Source organism: Rhinatrema bivittatum, chromosome 2 (genome assembly GCF_901001135.1).
Source record: "Rhinatrema bivittatum chromosome 2, aRhiBiv1.1, whole genome shotgun sequence".
Lineage (NCBI taxonomy): Eukaryota > Metazoa > Chordata > Amphibia > Gymnophiona > Rhinatrematidae > Rhinatrema > Rhinatrema bivittatum.
The window spans coordinates 293,169,070-293,189,277 of record NC_042616.1 but is presented as its reverse complement, the minus strand read 5'-3'; the positions used below and the strand labels follow the sequence as shown (position 1 = coordinate 293,189,277).

The following is a 20,208-nucleotide window of genomic DNA, read 5'->3' as shown; positions in this document are numbered from 1 at the left end:
TGTGCAATAAGGAAGTTTCATGGAATTTTATTAATGTATATTTCCTGGCGTGTAGCCAGATGGACTCAGAACAAATGGGATAGTATCTGCGTGCTAGCAGTTGGAGACGGATCTGACGTCAGCACGGGGGTGTATATATCCCCACAGGAAGCGTAGCTATTCAGTAATTTCCGTCTCCAAAGCAGTTTGGAGTGCCTGCACGCTAGTTGAGCGTGCTTTCCAAGACTACTTTAATTTTTTCTCTTTTCTTCTCATTCTAGATTCCTGTCTATTCGACTTTAGAGCCCCGCGCTCCTGCGGTAGATACCCAAGGGTTCCTCCCCCAGTTGAGCTCCCGGGGTGATTGCCGTGCTCCCCCGGCGGTGGAAGTCCTCGGTCCTGCCGAAGCGCGGCAGTGACACAGCCCCCGGGCGACGTTCGGGTGAGGCATACGAGGCCCTCGGTCCCGGCGTGGACGAGGTAGCGGGTGCAAATCCTCAATTGCGGCGGTGAGGTGGTCCCTTCCCCCGCAGCCGGAGGCCGCCTGTGTTCCAGCCGGGAAGCGCCGAAGCTGGTAAGGAGTACATATCTGAACAGGTCTCCGAAGCGCAGAGGATCGGCGGCGTGGCACGCCATGGAGGACGCCATTTTGGGGCCTTGTTCAGGTACTCCGCGCCCGTAATAGGCACGGCTTTCTTCCTCCTTGTGCGTCTATGGCTTTGTTTCTATGAATTCCAGCCTATTGAATGCCACTGAGCGTATATCGCTAGCAGCATATTGCTGAGAGCCTATTGCATGCAATTTAAGCGTATATGGTTAACCGCTTATTGTTGAAAGCCTATTGAATGCAAATTGAGCGCATATTGCTAACCGCTTATTACTGAAAGCCTATTGAATGCCAATTGTGCGTATATTGCTGACCGCTTATTGCTGATAGCCTATTGACTGCTAATTGAGCGTATATTGCTGATCGCTTATTGCTGAAAGCTTATTGAATGCAAATTGAGCGCATATTGCTAACCGCTTATTACTGAAAGCCTATTGCCTGCAAATTGAGCGTATATTGCTGAAAGCCTATTGAATGCCAGTTGTGCGTATATTGCTGACCGCTTATTGCTGAAAGTCTATTGAATGCAAATTGAGCGTATATTGCTGACCGCTTATTACTGAAAGCCTATTGACTGCAAATTGAGCGTATATTGCTGACCGCTTATTGCTGAAAGTCTATTGAATGCAAATTGAGCGTATATTGCTGACCGCTTATTACTGAAAGCCTATTGACTGCAAATTGAGCGTATATTGCTGACCGCTTATTGCTGAAAGTCTATTGAATGCAAATTGAGCGTATATTGCTGACCGCTTATTACTGAAAGCCTATTGACTGCAAATTGAGCGTATATTGCTGACCGCTTATTGCTGAAAGCCTATTGAATGCCACTTGAGCGTATATGACTAACCGCTTATTGCTGAACGCCTATTGAAGGCCATTGTGTGTATATTGCTAACTGCATATTGCTGTGTGCCTATTGCATACCAGTGACCTGGTTTCTTGGCCGCCTATTGCTGTGCACTCGTTGAGCGCCGGTTGTATTAAGCACCTATTGCTGCCGCATATTGTTGCTGTGCGCCTGCTGTATTACGCGCCTATCGCTGCCGCATATTATTATTGAGCGCCTGTTGTATTAAGCGCCTATCGCTGCCGCATATTATTATTGAGCGCCTGTTGTATTTAGCGCCTATTGCTGCCGCATATTATTATTGAGCGCCTGTCGCATTCAGCGCATATTGTTCAATGGATCAGAACACTGCAGAGTCTTCAGCGACGGCGCCGCCTGCTTCAGGCATTGCAGCCCTTGGCCTCTGCTCTGCATGCCACCTTAGGGCCACGCGCAGTAATGAGCCAGATTCTCTGTGTGCCCAATGTGAAGGGGCCGTGCGACCCTCGGGCCAGGACCGGTCTCAACCACGGTTTGTGGACAGTTCCCCAGGGGCTACCCCGGAGTTAGGGGGCAGTCTCGACCAATCAGGAATCCCGGGGAGCTTGTACCCCGGCGATTAGAGGCTGCTTCAATTTCCTGGGTGGATCTCTGTAAGGGAATTCATGCCTTTGTACAGATGCAAACGGCTTCCTGTCCAGGCCCTGCGGTTCCTGCTGTTCCTGTGGTCCCTGCGGTGGCTGCGCCTGCAGCGGCAGCTGCACCTGCTGCTGCGGTGGCGGCTCCTGCAGATCTGGTTCCTGGACCCTCACGACCTTATCGCGAGCAGGACTTCCCACCGATGGACAGTCCGGATCAGTCAGATCAGGAGGTCTCACAGGATGAGTCCGAACTCCCGGACGAGGGGGACCTTCCTCCAGGGACTGAGCCATATAGAACCATGAGGCGGTTCTTCCCTAAAGAGGATCTCTCCGACCTGGTGTCTGTGTCTGGCGGAATTGGACATTACAGGTCCCAGCGCTTCGGTACCCTCTGCGCAGAACCCCCTGCTGGAAGGTCTTCGTCCTACAGCCCACCATTTTCCATTCTTACAAGCGGCGCAACAACTGATTGATTTAGAATGGGCGGCACCAGCGGCTGCCTTCAAAGGGGGCCGGGCTCTGAAGAGCATGTACCCGTTGGCACCAGCTATCCAGGACCTGCTAGCGTGCCCTCAAGTGGACGCCTTGATTAGCGCTGTGGTCAAGCGCACTACCATTCCAGTTGAAGGGGGGACGGCCCTCAGGGAGCCTCATGACCGGCGACTGGACGCCATTCTGCGACAGACCTTTGAGGTGGCAGCTTTATCTTTACGGATCGCCACCTGCTGCACGGTGGTGATGCGTGCCTGTTTGTCACAGGTTAGAAACAACGCTCCAGCGGCGGACATGGAATCCGCTCTTTCGTTCCTTACAGATGCGGCATCTGACCTGGTCCGGACTACAGCTAAAGGGATTTCATCCTCCGTAGCGGCTAGGAGGCAGCTCTGGATCCAAAGATGGTCGGCTGATGCGCCTTCTAAGACACGCCTCACCAGATTGCCCTTCAAGGGCTCTTTTCTATTTGGCAGCGACCTTGATAAACTGGCCAGTACATGGGGTGCCTCTCCAGTGCCCAGATTGCTGGAAGATCGGTTCAGAAGGGGCCAGCGCACTTTTCCACGGCCCTCCAGGGGCAGGAGTTCCCAGCGTTTCGTTCCTTACAGGGGTCGCTACCAGGCACCACGTCCTCCGGCCAGGAATCAGTCCTTTCGGATCAAGCAGCGCAAGAGGGGAGCGGGCCCGGGCTCGGGTCCCAGCCGCGCCTCCCAATGAGAATCCGCCGATTCATCTGGGGGCGGAGCCATAGGGGGCAGGTTAACCCTCTTCTACCCCAGATGGGTCGAGATTACATCAGACCAGTGGGTCCTCGCCGTTATCCGGGAGGGATATTATCTGGACTTTCATCATCTCCCTCCGGACAAGTTTGTGGAATCTTCATGTCCCATACACAAGAAGGCAGCATTGGAAGCTACCCTGGCGAGGCTCCTGTCCTTGAAAGCCATCATCCCAGTACCTGCCTGGGAAGTGAATTCTGGACATTATTCCATTTATTTCATGGTACCCAAGAAAGGGGGTACCTTTCGGCCTGTCCTGGACCTCAAGTCAATCAATACTTACGGGTACCGAGGTTTCGCATGGAAACTCTACGCTCCGTCAAAGCCGCAGTACAGCCAGGAGAATTCCTCACGGCATTAGACCTGTCAGAGGCATACCTGCATATCCCGATCCATCCGGATCATCAGCGCTACCTACGCTTCAAGGTTCTAGGCCGCCACTTCCAGTTTCGGGCTCTGCCCTTCGGGTTGGCGACATCACCACGGACATTCACCAAGGTGGTAGTAGTGGTAGCGGCGGCACTCAGGCGGGAAGGAATTCTGGTCCATCCCTACCTAGACGACTGGCTGATCAGGGCGAAATCACGAGAGAAGAGCCTTCGGACCACCGACAGAGTGATAGCCCTTCTGGAAAGCCTGGGCTGGGTAATCAACCTCAGCAAGAGCTGCCTACAGCCTTCCCAGTCTCTGGAATACCTGGGAGTACAGTTCAACACCCGGGCAGACACAGTCAGTCTCACCACCAAGAGAAAGTTGAAACTTCAGCAGCTATCCAGTATTTGATGGGAGCCAGTCGGCCCACAGCCTGGGATTATCTGCAGGTTCTTGGTCTCATGGCATCCACCCTGGAAGTGGTACCTTGGGCGAGGGCCCATATGAGACCTCTACAATACGCCCTGCTCTCTCACTGGAGCCCCCTTCTACGGACCTACTCCATGCACCTACCTCTACCAGCCAGAGTGCAGACCCAGTTACGGTGGTGGTTGCAGTCCAACAACATGAGCCGGGGGTCGAAGATATCCTCATCCACGTGGATCTTGCTCACCACAGATGCCAGCCTGAGCGGCTGGGGAGCACACTGCGAAGAACTCACCGCACAAGGGCGGTGGAACAGAGAAGAGTCAGCGTGGAACATCAATTGTCTAGAGGCCCGGGCAGTCCGATTGGCATGCCTTCGATTTGCTCACAGACTGAAGAACAGAGCAGTCAGAGTGATGTCCGACAACGCCACCACGGTGGCATACATCAACAGTCAGGGCGGAACCAGAAGCCGACAGGTATCCCTGGAGATCGCCCCTCTGATGGCTTGGGCAGAGGTGAATCTTCAGGCCATCTCCGCCGTCCATATTGCCGGGAAGGACAATACCACAGCAGACTTCCTCAGCAGAGAAAGCCTAAATCCGGGAGAGTGGCAGCTCTCACCCACGGCCTTCCAGATGATTGTGGATCATTGGGGAATTCCAGACATGGATTTACTGGCGGACAAGTCCAACGCTCAAGTACCCAGATACTTCAGCCGCAAGCGCGACCCGTTCTCACACGGAATCGATGCCCTGGTCCAGCCGTGGCCTCCAGGGACTCTACTGTACGCCTTTCCTCCGTGGCCTCTGCTAGGCGCTATCATCCGCAAGATTCAGAGACACCGGGGCCTAGTTCTTCTAGTGGCGCCAGACTGGCCAAGAAGACCCTGGTACGCGGACATGAGAAGACTGCTGGCAGGGGAGCCCCTTCCCCTGCCTCCTTTCCGGGACCTTCTACATCACGGTCCCATTCTTCACGAGGATCCGGCTCAATTCTCTCTTACGGTATGGCCCTTGAGAGGGCTCAATTGAGGAAGAGGGGTTACTCGGAGCCCGTGATTGATACCCTCCTCCGAGCTCGCAAGTTTTCCACATCCCTCACATACATCCGGATCTGGAGAGTATTTGAAGCATGGTGTGACACTCACGGCACCAATCCACATGCACCCACAATCCCTATTGTGTTGGATTTCCTGCAGGAAGGACTTCGGAAGGGTCTGTCCCTCAGCTCCATCAAGGTTCAGGTGGCTGCGCTGTCTTGCTATGGTCCCAAGAGGGATGGCAAGACCATTGCCAAGCACCCAGATGTTTCTCGCTTCCTGCAAGGAGTCAAGCATATTCGTCCGCCACTGAAGTGGTCTGTGCCTTTGTGGAACCTCAACCTTGTTTTGGATTTCCTCGCCGGATCCACCTTCCGACCCCTTCGGGGCCTGTCTCTTCGTTCTCTAACCTTGAAGACTGTGTTCTTGCTGGCTGTATGTTCAGCCCGCCGCATCTCAGAGCTACAAGCATTGTCCTGCCGTGATCCCTTTCTCAGAATCACTCCGGAGGCTATCCATCTTCGTACGGTTCCCTCCTTTTTGCCTAAGGTGGTTTCACAGTTTCATCTTAATCAAACCATATCCTTGCCTACCACGACGGGTCTGAAGAAATCTGAAGAAGGGCGTTTATTACGCCATCTTGACATTGGCAGACTGCTGCCCAGATATTTGGAGCTCACACAAGACCTACGAAAGACGGACCATCTGTTCGTCCTGCACAGCGGGAAGAAGCAAGGTGAAGCGGCCTCGCGGCCCACCATCGCCCGCTGGATTAAAGAAGTTGTCAAAGCAGCGTTCGTAGAGGCTGGGAAGTCTCCGCCTCTACAGGTCAAGGCTCATTCTTCCAGAGCACAAGCAGCATCTTGGGCAGAATCCAGGATGCTATCGCCTGCGGAAATCTGTAAAGCGGCGACGTGGTCCTCCCTCCATACCTTCTCCAGGTTCTACCGTCTGGATGTCCAGGCCAGGGAGGACTCAGCATTTGCAAGGGTGGTACTGCATGGGCCTCAGGCAGCCTTCCGCCCAGGCTGGGAGTAAAGCTTTTGTACATCCCATTTGTCCTGAGTCCATCTGGCTACACGCCAGGAAATGTTGAGATTACTACCTGATAATCTCCTTTTCCTTAGTGTAGACAGATGGACTCAGCATCCCGCCCAGCTGCCTGCGTACATGGGTTTCACCGATTCAAGGTAAGCCATGTCATCTGTTTCCATAAGAGCGTACACTCTACCAGGTGTCCACGCCTTCCGGTTGGGAATGCTGGCGGTCTCCAGCTACTGTCAATCGGTCAGGGGAATCCTGTTTCACTTTTCACTGAGCGTCAGTACACACATCTATAACAGCTTTTGCAAGGAAGATTACTGAATAGCTACGCTTCCTGTGGGATATATACACCCCCGTGCTGACGTTAGATCCGTCTCCAACTGCTAGCAGGCGGATACTATCCCATTTGTTCTGAGTCCATCTGTCTACACTAAGGAAAAGGAGATTATCCTTTATCCAATATGCTATGTTGTCAAATGGGCAGGATTGAGGAAGTTTTCAGATTGACTAAAGCACCACAGCCTTCTGCATGTGTATCTGTCCCTACACAGACTAGATCTAGTTTTCACTTGTCTGTGTCACTTGTATTTTTATGTCTAGTAATACATTGCATAGGCTAAAGCATCTGTCAATCAAATATCCAAAGTTTCATTGTAGACCTTTCCTTTCATGTAGCAGCCATCTTGGAAAGCCACTTGGCTGGAAGAAAAATAAAAGCATGCTCTGTTTGAACATTTTTGTATGTTTTCCCTTCGTTGCTTTTGTAATTGAAGCTTTGATAAATTTAGGGCATCTTGAGGAGCTTATGAAAGATTCTCATTTAAAGATACTTTTGGGTGTGTTCATATTAAATCAATTTTTTGTTGTAGCCTTTGGGAAATGGTTTGTTATACTAACAATGTATACCATTGGGGAAACTTTTTCATAATGCTCTTGTCACAAGATCTCCACAGGTCTTAGGAACGTGAGGTTTCCACAGGTTCTTAGGAACTTGACAACTATGATGTGAACCCTTCTGCCTATGACATTGGGAACTGGGCTGAGACAACCATTTCATTCTACATAGGCCATGTTAACTGGGATTTAGACCCAGTGACCTAGAGGTAAAAGGCTAGGCTTGAGATTGATAGCTTTGTTTATTTTTTTTATTTATTTACTTAAATTTGTTTTGCATCTCAAGGTGATTTGCAGTTTAAAAAAATCAGACAGATGTCATGTTCCTCTTCATTCAGACAGACTAGTCCAGACTCATAGGTTATGCCGCCATCCCCCCCCCCATAGCGAGCAGATGAAAACAGAGAACAAAAAAATCTTATAGGGTTCTGTGCTGCACTTGACCTGCCATTATTCTCTCTCTCTCCAGCAGCTAGTAGATAAGCATTCCATGCTACAACTGAGACCTGGTTTTTAGGCAGGGTGAAGAGGAAGGTTTAGATGGATTGGCTCCTAGGGTGATTAGTCTTGGGACTTCCCTAATTGAGCTGCCACAGGGGTGACAGTCTGGTGATTTCTTCCCCCAGTTGAGCTGAGCCTTGCAACCAGGGGCTTCCTTTGGGAACAGTGTTATTCCCAGCTAAGCTGTGTGAAACCCCTCCTCTCCAGTGACCTTGCATTCTGTTTCCTTATAATCTAGGCAGGTCAGTCCACACAAGTGGGTTATGCAGTTCTGCCAGCAGATGGAGACAGAGGTCACTGACTCGCTAACATCACTCCTATATATAGTCCTGCACCAACGTCAGCCTGCTAGTTCATTGTAACTGCAACTCCTCTGCACTAGTTTCAGTTATTGTATTTTTTGCACACCCTGTTCGAATGTAAACCGGCATGATGTGATTTTATCATGAACGCCGGTATATAAAAAACCTAAATAAATAAAAAATAAAAATGTTTCCCTCCCTCAGTTGAGCAGATGAGCCTTGAGCCAGTTTTGGAACTTGGTGGTGAAGACTTTTAGCCATCTCCCCATAGGCTCAGAAGTTGCTTCATAAGAACATAAGAACATGCCATACTGGGTCAGACTAAGGATCCATCAAACCCAGCATCCTGTTTCCAACAGTGGCCAATCCAGGCCATAAGAACCTGGCAAGTACCCAAACATTAAGTCTATTCCATGCTGCTGCTGTTAGTAATAGCAGTGGCTATTTTCTAAGTCAACTTAATAGGTAATGGACTTCTCCTCCAAGAACTTATCCAATCCTTTTTTAAACACAGCTACACCAACTGCACTAACCACATCCTCAGGCAACAAATTCCAGAGTTTAATTGTGCATTGAGTGAAAAACCTTTCTCCGATTAGTTTTAAATGTGCCACATGCTGACTTCATGGAGTGTCCCCTAGTCTTTCTATTATCCGAAAGAATAAATAACTGTTTCACATTAACCCGTTCTAGACCTCTCATGATTTTAAACACCTCTATCATATCCCCCTCAGCCGTCTCTTCTCCAAGCTGAACAGCCCTAACCTCTTCAGCCTTTCCTCATAGGGGAGCTGTTCCATTCCCTTTATCATTTTGGTCGCCCTTCTCTGTACCTTCTCCATTGCAATTATATCTTTTTTGAGATGCGGCAACTAGAATTGTACACAGTATTCAAGGTGCAGTCTCACCATGGACCGATACAAAGGCATTATGACATCTTCCGTTTTATTCACCATTCCCTTTCTAATAATTCCCAACATTCTGTTTGCTTTCTTGACTGCCGCAGCACACTGAACCGATGATTTCAATGTGTTATCCACTATGATGCCTAGATCTTTCTTGGGTGGTAGCTTCTAATATGGAACCCAACATTGTGTAACTTTAGCATGGGTTATTTTTCCCTATATGCATCACCTTGCACTTATCCACATTAAATTTCATCTGCGATTTGGATGCCCAATTTTCCAGTCTCACAAGGTCTTCCTGCAATTTATCACAATCTGCTTGTGATTTAACCACTCTAAACAATTTTGTATCTGCAAATTTGATTACCTCACTCGTCGTATTTCTTTCCAGATCATTTATAAATATATTGAAAAGTACAGGTCCCAATACAAATCCCTGAGGCACTCCACTGTCCACTCCCTTCCACTGAGAAATTTGTCCATTTAATCCTACTGTTTCCTGTCTTTTAGCCAGTTTGTAATCCACAAAAGGACATCGCCACCTATCCCATGACACTCTACTTTTCCTAGAAGCCTCTCATGAGGAACTTTGTCAAATGCCTTATGAAAATCTAAATTTACCACATATACCGGTTCACCTTTATCCATATGTTTATTAACTCCTTCAAAAAAGTGAAGCAGATTTGTGAGGCAAGACTTGCCTTGGGTAAAGCCATGCTGACTTTGCTTCATTAAACCATGCCTTTCTGTATGTTCTGTGATTTTCATGTTTAGAACAGTTTCCACTATTTTTCCAGGCACTGATGTCAGGCTAACTGGTCTGTAGTTTCCTGGATTGTCCCTGGAGCCCTTTTTAAATATTGGGGTTACATTAGCCACCCTCCAGTCTTCAGGTACAATGGATGGTTTTAATGACAGGTTACAAATTTTTACTCATAGGTCTGAAATTTCATTTTTTAGTTCCTTCAGAACCCTGTGGTGTATACTGTCCGGTCCAGGTGATTTACTACTCTTCAGTTTGTCAGTCAGGCTTACCACATCTTCTAGGTTCACCGTGATTTGGTTCAGTCCATCTGAATCATTACATGTTTTATTGTGTAGAAACCTAAAATCTGGAGGAAGTAGTTACCTTGGTGAATGGCCGCCTGAGCTTCGAGCCCCAGCCTGAATCAGCATACAGCTAAAAAACAGCGGATTCACCACCCTATACCTTGTAGCTGACAGCAGGAATCAGCACTCACCTGAGAATGGCCCAAAAGAAAAATCTGTGGATTTGAGGCACTTTTCCTTCATGGGGAGAGAGGTACTGGACACACTGGCTAAGTCTAATGGCGATCTGCAGAAGTGACTAGAAGACCTAGAAAATAAGTCTCACCTCTGCAACTTGAAAGTACAAGATGTTCCAGAAGGTCCGGAATCTGGGGGGACTGCTTCCAAATAATAGCTTTTGTATAGCAGTGGTGGGAGCAGCCGAATATGCTGCGGAGCTGTTGTCCATTAAATTAGAGTGCACCGGGCCAGGGGCCCCAACAAGGCAACCTCACACAAGACATCATGGTATGCCTTCACAGCTTTGTACTCAAGGAAAGGATAGCATTGCAATCCAGAAAAATGGGCCAGATTGAATGGGAAAAGGACGTAAGTTGGAAATATTTCAAGATCTTTCACCAATCACCTTCCACAAAAGGTGGGAGTTTAAAGAGATTGTAATAGCGCTATGGAAAGGGAATATTAAATATCGTTGGATGTTTCCCTTCGGATTCAGCTTTACAATAACTGGAGGGTCACCCTGTGTTAGGACAGTAACAGAAGAGCCCAGATTCTGCAAGACAGACCTATTTACAGCATCAGATGCGAATTTGATGAAATCAGGCCCAGCTGCACTGCGAAAGGAAGCACCACCAAAATGGCAGTGACCAGTGGGGGCAAGAGATTGCCCATGCAATAGAGTGGCTCATCGTAGTTTTCAAAGGCAGCATATCCTTGATTGAGTAATTGAAGTGCCTGCTGCCATACTCTTGACCTGGCTAGGTAAGGCAGTTAAATCACTAAAGAGAAGCTTTTTCGGATTGCTAGGAGGGAGTTTAAATATTAGATGGATTCTGATGGCCTTTTAGTTTTGTTTAGTGCTATGGTTGTTCAGGCGGTGGGCATTGGACCAGAGAATGTCATTCTTCATGAAGGAGAAACTCCAGGGGGGAGGTTGTGGAGGAATTCTAAGGGGGGGGGGGGGTACTACAGCATTGTTGGGGGGAGTAGGTTTATTGGGATATTAGGAATTTCCTTATCAGGGAGACCAGGATGATTCCAGGCAGGTGACCTTGGGGCTGAAGTGGTTGTATTATATAATTTACAAGTGATTAGTAGTTAACCCCTTATTGCAGCTATTTTACAAGATCTGGGATAATGGGAGAGGTCACGTTTTTAACTTGGTTAGGCAGAGTGTCTGCAGGACTACCGAGACTTTTGCTATGTGTTTCAGACTTTGGCACTGGATTCTGAAGCAATAGGAGAAGATTTTCAGTTTTATATGGAAATGAAGACCCCTGCAGATTGCAAAAAGTGTTCTATTTGACCCCAAACTACAGAGAGAGCTGGGGTACCGAATCTTCTCTGGTACTATGTGGCATCCCAATTCAGAGCCATGATTGAATGGCATAAAACATCTGAGCTTAAACCGTGAGTTCAGATTGAACAAGAAGTAATAGGTGATATCCCACTGGCTAGGAGTGTGGGCAACTAAGGGGTTGGGATATGAACCAGGAGAGTGTTTTCCTTTTATTAAACTAATGCTAGATGTATGGAAGAAATGGGAGACCCAGATTAGTGGGAGAACTGTATTATTTTCATACCACCTTTTTATATACAAAAGAGTTTCCTCCAGGGAATTCAAGGGCCTGCAGCAAAAGATGGCAAGCTTCTAGGGCTGGTTAGACCGGAACTGGCCTGGGATGGGAGGAGAATAAATCCTTTTGATGTCAGTCTGCTGCAATACCCCATAAAGGAAGCAGGTAGACTTATATATATACAACTGATGTCATATATACGCAAGAAAGACATAGTCACTGCGTTCATCCACGGGAAAACTTTGCTCGAAATTTGTGAGGGGGCAGACAAGCTCACTAGATCATCTCCAAGCTTTATGCTTTATTGAATGGGGAGTTAAGAGAAGCCTAACCACTTGGTTGCATGGGAGAGGACCAAGGAGAACTTCTGGAAGAAACCTTTTGGGACCACTGCTTTTGGTCCATGGGTAAAAGCTCTCTCTCATCTCAAATAGTGGAAAATGGGTACAAGGTACTCTATCGATGGTATTTGACCCCGATTAAACTGCATAGAATATATCCCTCTTTGTCCAATCTATGCTGGAGGGAATGTTGGAGATGCAGGATCTTTTTTTCTTATCCAGTGGGAATGGCCAATGGCTCAAAATTCTTGGGATATGATACCAAAATGTATCCTAGATGTTACAGGAATTGGAATTCTTAAAGATCCTAAAATGCTACTGCTTAATTCGCTCCTAGATGATTTAGCAGATCATTCTCAACATCTTGTGCTGCAGATAATTATTGCAGCTAGATGTGAATTGGCATTCAGGTGGCAGACAGTAGATGCACCTTCAGTAGAGCAGCTGCGGTCCCACAAGGAGAAGGTGTTTCTCATGGGAGAGTTAACAGCCTATAAATATGATACTGTTCATAAGTTTCAGAAGATTTGGCAACCGTATATTAAATGGAGGGGAAAAAGACCTGGATGAGGAAGAGAATGCTTTGGATAGGCATAAGAGTTGCTCATCCATATTTCACATTGCACTTCTGATACTGTTCTCTGAGGATGCAAAATATGATCGTGAGATCTAGCCTATGGAAAGTAGGAGATGAGCTGTGAGAGAGAGAATATGAATTGTGCTATTTTGAAATAATATGCAACGATGTTGGGTAAGAATGGACACATGTTTTGTTTACAAAACTCTTTAATAAAATTTTAATTAAAAAAAAAGAAAAAGAAACCCAAAATCTTAAATGATTAGGGAACATATTACCGATGTGCATCTGTATATGTGAATATGTATAAATACATATTTTATAATTGACAGATGGCAAAGCCATTGACGGGCATGACACAATTATTTAAAAAAAAAAAAAAAAATCAAAGCTATCACTGGCAAGACTTGGATCCTTTAACAATTTGTATTTCAAATTATTATTATATCTTGTTAATGTAGGAGTGCAAAATACTTGTAGCCCAGATGGAAGCCTTCCATTATAAAGGCTGTTTTCAAGGACTGGCTCTGTGACTGAGATTGTTGTTTTGTATGTTATGGCACAGCAAATTTGTGTTCAAGTCTATCTGATAGAGCCTGCTATAAAGGTATAATGGAATCGTACAGTTCATTTTTATTTATTTATTTATTTCGGGTTTTTATATACCGGCATTCGAGAACGCAGTCCCATCATGCTGGTTCACATAAAACAAGGGTGTATCGTAAACATAAACTAAAACAATGGTGCAGAAAAAGGCAGTTACATATAACAGGGTGATTAGAACTTGGCAGAGGAAGAAGAGAAAGGACAGGTCATTAATTCAAACATATAAACGATAGCGGAGATGGTTAATCATGGTGTAGGTGAAGGTAGGGATTGGTATGGATGAAATAGATCAGTTTGAGTCCGGGAATGCTTGTGTGAATATCCATGTCTTTAGTCTTTTTTTGAAGGTTGAGATGCATGTTTCCAGTCTGAGGTTTGAGGGGATGGAGTTCCATAACGGTGGAATGGCTGTCGAGAATGCCCGATCTCTTAGTGTGATGTGTCTGGTAGATTTGGGCGATTTCTAGATGGACTTCATGTCAGATTTCTAGATGGACTTCATGTCAGAAGTCCATCTAGAAAATTTCTTGTTTACTCATATTTCGTATTTAGCTTGAGCCTATTCATTTTCAACCAAAATTCCGCCTTATCCAATCCATGCTATAGTTTCCCCATCTCTTCCATAACCTCTTTTTCTACATTAAAATAAATTTACACATCATCTGCAAACAGATGGATATGTAAGCCTGCCAATCTTATCTTACATAAAGGAAACATAATAACATTAAATAACTTCAGGTTATTTTTGTCATTCTGCTTAACTTGTCAACCCCCAAAGCGCTGAGTAAAACTGACCCATGGATGCTTGTTGGACTTGATTAGATAAGAAAGAAGAAAACTATTGCCAGACTTTGCCTCTTATACTTCTACTTTCCAGGTTTCACATCAGGAGTTCTCCAAGATGAAACAGTCAAACAGTGAAGCAAATTTAAGAGAGGAGATGTTGAAAAACTTGGCTACGGCACATGACAACTACGTGGAACTCGTAAAAAACTTGAAAGAAGGCACTAAGGTATGGGAATATTCCTATAAGGGTGAAAGATTGAGAGAACAAAATGAAGCTGTACTATCCATCACATTCAATACATTATTTGTAGTCTGAATTGCTAATGTGAAAGGTGATAAAAAAAAAAGCCAAAAGTAATGTCTGAATTGGCCTTTTTTTAATTCTTGTGTTTCTCCAACTCTTTCCCTGTTTTTTTCCTTAGTCTTTTCTGTTTACTCAACTTCTGTCTCTGTTCCCATGTGGTCTTTTTTTTTTCTCTCCCTCCCCATGGTTCCAGTTCCCTTCCTTTTTCTGTCATCCTTAGGTCTGCCAGAGGACCATATTCAAAGGGTTTGTCCGGCTAAGTTCAGGACTTAGCCGGACAAACGACAGGATTTGAATATCCTGCTGTGCTGACCATTGCAGATTTATCCGAGTAAGATTTTTTTTTTTTTTTTTTTAAGCTGGATAAAACTTACTTGGTTAACTTGCAGGCATTCTGGGGTGGGCCTAACTTGGATAACTTAGCCAAATAATGCAGATATTCATTGTTATCCTGGTAAGTTTGGTGATGCTGGAGAGCAGTTCTAAAGTTATCTAGATAATTTTAACTGGATAACTTGGATTTTATTCAGCTATATTCAGTGGAACAGATCAGGTTCTGTTCCGCTGAATATGCGAGTAAAATTATACAGATAACTTTCTTGCTTGCTGGCTTTCTGAATATGAACCTCCTATTTCTTTACATCATTGATGTCATAATATATTGGAGATTTGGAAGTCCGTATTGAAAGCTGGTCATTTAAGTTAGCCAGATATAACTTATCCATCTAAGTTACAAGATATATTCAGTGGTATGGCAATGCTGCTGAATATCCAGTTATATATCCGAGCTTAGACATATAAGTTATAACCAGCTAAGTTAGACCTGCTAAGACAGAATATTGGTAGTTAGCCGCATAACTTACATGGCTAACTTGCTCTGCCTCCAATCCGCCTCCTACACGCCCACAACTTAGGCAGCTAAGCAGCGGCTGCTGATCGTAGGTGCATATTCAGCAGCCACTACTTAGTGCATCAATAAGATCATATGCTTTGCTTTAAGTGTATTTAATCTTATCAGACTAATTGTCATCACCAAAATTTGTTTTTATTCATTGGGGACCATCGTGTGCAAGGAAAGAAAAGTGCTCAGCACCTGGGGCTCATTCAAAGAAGATATTTTTAAATATATTTATAGTTCTGCATGCAACCACCTTATCTGTGGATTATTTTTTCTTCAGGACATGCAGTGAAGAGAGCAGCCATTTAGCTATTTAAAAATTATTTCTTAATCTCCAGCTGATAAAAAGAAAAAAAATCTTTCTAAGCGATGTACAATATACATTATGAGTAGTTTAGTGGGACAATGAAAACTCTTTGGAACTCCCAACCCTGTCTTGGTGGCCACCTACCTGGTCTGGTTTTCAGGATACCTCTGAATATGCTTGAAATAGATTTGAATGCATTAGGTCTCCAATGTGTGCTCATTTTTTTTCATGCATATTCATTCTGGCTATCCTGAAAACCTGACTGGTTCGGTGTTCCTCCAGGATTTAGATTGGGAAAAATTATCCAGAGACTTAAAGAAACTAATTTTTCCTCTTCTCTGGAAATATTTTGGCTTTAAACTTTTTTTTTTAATTTTTCTACTTCTCTCTGTATTTTCATTTTTAACTTTGGGGTATGCTATTTTTTGCAATATGTTTTGCAAAGGTCTGAAGTTGACAAGTTTCTGTTTCTGGCCAGTATCCAGAGACCTCTCTCCTCATCCTTACTGTTTATCCTGTGCCAGCAGACATTCTGTAGTGCAAAAAGAAAGGCAAAATGTTTGAGGTTTGCATTCATGGCCAGTTTTAAACTGGGTCATACTTTTTCTGAGAAATTTTGATCTAAAAGAATTGGTTGAGTTATTTAGATAGGAAACTACTATATTCCTTATTCAGATTTGTTGAAAATTGAGTGAGGAAGAGGCACTGCTGCTTTAAACAACATTAGTCATACAGATCAGCTTTTCTAGTCCAAAAAATGAAAAAAGCTATAAAACCATGACAGTAAATCATTTTCATGTCTTTTATTTGCTGATAGTTTTACAATGACCTGACAGAAATCCTGCTGAAGTTCCAAAACAAATGCAGCGACATTGTTTTTGCACGCAAGACGGAAAGAGATGAACTTTTGAAGTAAGATGCCTGAATTTGAAATATATACTACAAACCTACTGAATGGAGGGAGCCTGGTATTAGTGAAAGTATTGCTGTCTCTGATTATCCATCTGTTCACTTTTCCCTAGTATTAAAGAATAAATTTAAATTGTAAAGTAAAGGTCCACTAGTGTTGTGGTTTAACTGAAATAAACATTTCATAGTGGCAATTCAGAAGCAGTCTCGGAGAGCATTGTTTACACAATAGGTTAAATCCAGTTTAAAATTAGCTCATTGGTATGTAGTTTTCATAACATTTTTCTAATTGGGTGACATTAACTCAACATTCTTTTAATAGTTAGTGGTATTTTATCTCATATATATTAATGAGCTGGGATGGATTCTTGTAGGTCATGTGAAATTGAGCACAGAAGGTAGGATGAAACTTAAGTTTAAACTCAACATACTTTTTGACTTTTGACTTACATTTTAGCATTTCAGCATATTTTGGCATGTCAGCAACCTTCAATAATTCTGCAAGTCTAATTAGTTTAATTTTCACTGTGCGTTGATAGTTTCATAGGAAAACTTTTCAAAGCACCCTAACATTAGTAATGGTCCTATTTCCTGTTGCCTTGGGTACAGAAAGACCATCACCAGCAACCACAGGCAGGGAACATTATTATCTGACTTCAGTGCAATGATTTCTGTGAAGAGAGAGATAGTGAGGACATCATAATGCTGATTTCTAATTTGTTTGTCCTGTTAAACTAAAATAAAATTTCACCCATTTTGATTTTAAGGGACTTGCAGCAAAGCATCGCAAGAGAACCCAGCGCTCCTTCTATTCCTCCTGCATACCAGTCTGCCTCAGGAAGTGGGAATGTACCAGCTCCCAGTGCAGCATCCACAACACCAATCCCTGCACCTAGGACTGTGCTTGTAAGTACAGAAAGTAAAGAAAATCAGCTGGTGTTTTTTAAACCTAAAAATAATCCTCCTGCTACTGCTTAATTGTTAGTAATATGCAATATGTTTAGTGCATACAGATTGTAACTCTTTCTTCTCAGCCTGCCCTCGGTAGACTTTTATCACAATCTTGGCATTGCAGGAGAAAGAGGGCTATGAGGAAAAAGCTGAACAGTGTGTCTAGCTTGTATGTCACTTTCAGCTCCTGTCTGACAAGGCAGGGCTGAAAGATCAGTTTCTGCCTTTACAAGCACGGTCAGCACTAGGTTTTTTGCCCATTCTAAGCAGATACAAAGTATGATTCCCTCTCTCAATTTCTGCTTTTCCTGTCTTATATACATCTTCAAATCCTCTGTCTTCTTGCAACCTTATCCATGCACAATTAATTTTAATTACTGAATGTCGGTATACATAAATCAAATAAAGCATATCCTACAGAATTTGGCAGCTATTAGCAGCATTACCATCGTTGACTGTGGCAATCTGGTCCTGATTGTGAGAACTGTGAGCAAATAGTCCCTGTCTCCTCTGGCATGTGTTTGGGCAGGAAGCCTGCTCAGATGGGAGGAATGGGACTGTCAAACTGAGGGGGTGATAAAGTGAAGACCGGTTTGAAGGCCTGCAGCAGAAGGGATTAAAGGCTGGGAGGCTGTTCATGAAGAGACATGGAGAAAAGGGGATGACAAAAGTACACTGAGATGGAAAGATTTTGCCATCCTAGGTAGCGGGTTGTTTTACATGTATGGTAGTGCAGACACGGTTTTCATGACAAAATAAATATAGTGATTCTGATGTCATAGCTTTAAAGAATGCTCAGAGGAAGGTAGAAAACCTCTGCAAGGCAATAGCATTTCAAAAAGAAATTGTACTTTTTAAATCATTCTTGCTAATACCGTCTTTAACATAGAATTTCTTGCTAAACAGAAACAAAACATGGTTGCACATACAAGATTTTATTCTTACTTATTGATGGAATTTCTGTGATTTGTGCATGACAAAACCACATTAAATATTGATAAACCTCTTTCACAGATTGCAAATTAACCGTATTTTTAATATAAAACCATTAATGCTTTGTTTAATACATAAATAGCATTGAGATCAATTTTCAGTAAGCTGGCGAGTGTCAAAAATATTAGGGGAATGTTACATACATAACTTTCCCTGATATTCTATGGGACTTACATGCACAAGTCTGCTGCTAAATATATTCTGGTAGAGTTAGGACAACTGTTTTACCACCCAGATTTCTTTGTATACTGGAGAGTACTCAATGTGTACACTCACTGGCTAATATTTAGCCCTTCCCTCAATTTATTTACAGATTTTTATATTCCACTACCTCCAAGCAATTGTCCGACCTCCACTGTTGTCCTTTCTCGTCTGGATAATTTTTGCACTCACATAATTTACTGTATTTTCAAGTGTATAAGTTGCATTTTTCCCCCAGTTTTCATTGGAGCGACTTATAAACCTGTGCGACCTATATGCTGGTTTTCTTTCTCACAACATTTCCTTACCGTTCCCTCCTTGCAGCCTCCCAAACTCAACTGTCAGCAATGCGTTCACCACCCACTTATTACGTATGCTTCTCCAGCCAGTCTGTCTTAGTCGAGCAGCAATTCCTTACCATTCCCTCCATGCAGCCTCCCGAACTCAGCTGTCAGTGGCATGTTCACCCGCCTATTGCACATGCTCCTCCAGCTGCTGTCTCTGTCGCACACATGACGAAAAGGTGCGACTTATACACCGGTGCAATCTGTCAGCTAACTTTTTCAGCATCATTCCTATTTATAGCAGGGTGTGATTTATAGTCTAGAAAATATGGTATGCAATGGGGGTAAAATTTTGAAACTCTGATTTTGTGCACATAATTTGAAAGGTTAGGTGCACTAAGGTCTTGAATATCAACCTCATGTTTGGAAAGGTATGTTAGCATGCAATGACTTGCCTATAATGGTCAGTATCTGTGATGTCATTAACTGCCTGAGAATACAGCTGATTATGATATCACTTTCATTTGATTGGCTGGAGCTGGTTTGTTATATTTCATCCCAAATGAAGAGTAGTGCTAAAAGTCCTAAAAGCAAACATGTATTTAATGCTTTCTGGAAGTTTATGTAAATGAATATTTCATGTTAAGTGCCTTTTTTCTATAAATGTAGCCATTAGCAGTCTTTGGAGAAGATTGTATATTACAGTCAAGTACTACATAACACTAATTCTAAAATAAGCTGTAAGTCTCTTAAAAAGACTGGCACCTGGAATGCCTATGGAATTAGACTTAAAGATCGAAATCTGTATACAGGAAATGCAAGAGAGAGAGAGATATGAGACATTTAAATAACCTCCAGGGTTTCCATGCACAGGAGGCAGGCCTCTTTGAATGGAAGAGAAGCCCTAGAATGAGGGATGGAAGGGGGGGGGGGGGGGATAGACTTGTTAAAACCGCAAGAGGACCTTGCAAAACTGAGAGACTGGGCATGCAAATGGCAGAGGAAATTTAAAATGGACAAGTACAAAGTATTACCCTAGGGAAGGAAGAATAACCCAAATTCCTGAACATACCCAGATCAGTCCAGAAAAGTGGGTTGTGTATCCCTACCAGCAGGTGGAGTCAGAACAATTAGAACTTTGGGCACTGCTACATAACGAGAGTGCCACCTGCAGCCACTCAGTATTTCTCTGACTCCACCGGGTGGTACAGATGCACACCTGCAGTCTTTAGTTATATTTTTTATTTAGTTAGTTTGAATTTAATTTTTTGGTTTACGTCGCTTCCTGAGGTGTTAGGCGCCTTCGTGGGCCATCCCTCAGTAGAAGGCACTTAACATGAAATATTCATGTACATAAACTTCCAGAAAGCATTAAATACATAAGTTTGC

At 44.2% G+C, this 20,208-nt stretch overlaps 1 protein-coding gene across 2 annotated transcripts in view; it reads left to right on the top strand.

Moving 5' to 3' along the window:
• The window catches only part of PDCD6IP (programmed cell death 6 interacting protein), a 224,614-nt gene that overhangs the window by 175,149 nt on the left and 29,257 nt on the right, over positions 1–20,208 (top strand). For both annotated transcript variants that reach the window (XM_029589621.1, XM_029589620.1), the window contains exons 14-16: positions 14,064–14,198; positions 16,299–16,393; positions 17,158–17,296. In XM_029589621.1, the coding sequence (XP_029445481.1) occupies positions 14,064–14,198; positions 16,299–16,393; positions 17,158–17,296 (369 nt within the window). The remainder of the gene's footprint in view (positions 1–14,063; positions 14,199–16,298; positions 16,394–17,157; positions 17,297–20,208) is intronic.